The 683-nt window shown below is 33.8% G+C and overlaps 1 protein-coding gene across 1 annotated transcript in view; it reads right to left on the bottom strand.

The window, feature by feature from the left end:
- Window positions 1–683, bottom strand: part of LOC119589215 (mucin-12-like) — a gene marked incomplete in the record, with an annotated part of 23,427 nt that overhangs the window by 15,355 nt on the left and 7,389 nt on the right. Inside the window, 1 exon segment of the mRNA XM_037937814.1 lies at window positions 451–538. Within this exon segment, the coding sequence (XP_037793742.1) occupies window positions 451–538 (88 nt within the window).

Genomic DNA, 683 nt, shown 5'->3' with positions numbered 1-683 from the left:
AATGAGGCATACAAGTTCAGTATTGTCAGGCCATTTGCTGTTTGATAACTATTCAAAAACGACTTTATGCTTTTTCAATCTATAATTCTATTTTCTGTACACCTTTCTGTGTTCTATTCTATCCATCTTTCCTTCAGATCACAGAACAAAGAAAAAGTTAAGCTGTTGCTGATGCAGATTACAGAATATATGTACTTGTATCTATCATTCTTTCTGCGTAAAAACTAAAGTACATTTACAATTAATACTGCATTTAGTGTATTAGGTATCACAAGCACTCTAAAGATGATTTAAGGCATATGGTAGGATGTGCAAAGATTATTTACAAATATCACATCATCTGCAAGGAATCCTGGAACCAATAGATATCAATAGCTGTAGTTAGAGAAAGGAAGCGAAGAAACACACAATAGGAAAAGGATAATGTAAACGTTTATAGTGTTAAATTACCTCAAAATTTGGTTCTCCCTCGCTGGGGGAGCCTTTGTTGGGCGTCACTTCAGCACTACCACCTTGACTTCTTCTTTTGACCTGACTTCTGCAACATTGCATAATCAGCTGTGAGTAAACCATATTGTACAAAGAGATTTTTTTTAGTACTTTTAAGTACTGCTGAGGTTTTATCATAAGAAGCAAGCAAGAAAGAAAATATTGCTATTATTACACAGTATAGTGATTAAAAC

The sequence above is a fragment of the Penaeus monodon genome, chromosome 25, assembly GCF_015228065.2.
Source record: "Penaeus monodon isolate SGIC_2016 chromosome 25, NSTDA_Pmon_1, whole genome shotgun sequence".
In the NCBI taxonomy this organism is placed as follows: Eukaryota; Metazoa; Arthropoda; class Malacostraca; order Decapoda; family Penaeidae; genus Penaeus; species Penaeus monodon.
Note: the sequence above shows the minus strand (reverse complement) of the source record. Positions and strands in the feature narration are given on the sequence as shown.